The sequence below is a fragment of the Penaeus monodon genome, chromosome 34, assembly GCF_015228065.2.
Source record: "Penaeus monodon isolate SGIC_2016 chromosome 34, NSTDA_Pmon_1, whole genome shotgun sequence".
Classification (NCBI taxonomy): Eukaryota; Metazoa; Arthropoda; class Malacostraca; order Decapoda; family Penaeidae; genus Penaeus; species Penaeus monodon.
Window position 1 is genome coordinate 2,999,934 of NC_051419.1, and position 837 is coordinate 3,000,770.

General features: G+C 32.1%; 1 protein-coding gene across 1 annotated transcript in view; it reads right to left on the minus strand.

Annotated features, from left to right (window-relative positions):
• Positions 1-6: 6 nt before the first annotated feature.
• The window catches only part of LOC119594507 (thrombospondin type-1 domain-containing protein 7B-like), a gene marked incomplete in the record, with an annotated part of 20,475 nt that continues 19,644 nt past the window's right edge, over positions 7-837 (minus strand). Inside the window, 1 exon segment of the mRNA XM_037943536.1 lies at positions 7-128. Coding sequence (XP_037799464.1) covers positions 92-128 — 37 coding nt within the window.

Below are 837 nucleotides of genomic sequence, written 5' to 3' on the forward strand. Positions count from 1 at the left end.
ATTTAATGATATAATCTTAATAGATCAATGTAACCCCTTTTTCCCTTTTCCTAAAAAGCGTTGACTGATCTGAGGGGCAATGGCCTCTACATTATCTCATGAACATGAGTAGGGGCTGGCCAAGCATTCTGAAAGAATGAAACAGACAGGCATTAACTAAATTCATCATTGGGAGAAACGCCTTAAGTAGATTGGAAACGTTACACTATGATGTGGAGATCTCATTTATTGTATGAATGTTTGTCAGTTGAAGTTCCACAGGTAGCTAATATTTCTGAAAAAGGTGTTTTAATATATTAAGCAAGTTGGAGAACCACAAAAAGCTGCAAAGTTTCCAATCTGTAGCCCACAAACACACCCACAAAGATTACAAAGCAAATGGTTTTCTTTTACACCTAATATGTTAGACAATTTTCTATCTCTAACATAATCTCTCTCTTTTTGTTTATTTAATGTGTATGCAGCCTTTGAATGCATGATCCACATAATTCTTACAAGATTTACTATACATAATTTTCAGTTTTCATCAGTGTTAAAAAAGGCTGCTTTTATCATACAGAAGGAACATTATGACTCATTTCGATATAGTAATAACATAACTCAGTATCCGATCAGTTGTACATATGTAACAGTACATTTTCTCCAACACTGAAAATACCATCAAAAGTATTTGGTGATTCATAAAACAAACACTACTGTTACATGATATAAATATCTAAGGAAAAAAACACAATAGAAATTAAAGACATGCATATATATGCGAAATTAGGCACTGACCATTAGCAAAACAATTTTAACAGATGCACAAAATAATAGTGGATTTTATAATTGTTATGG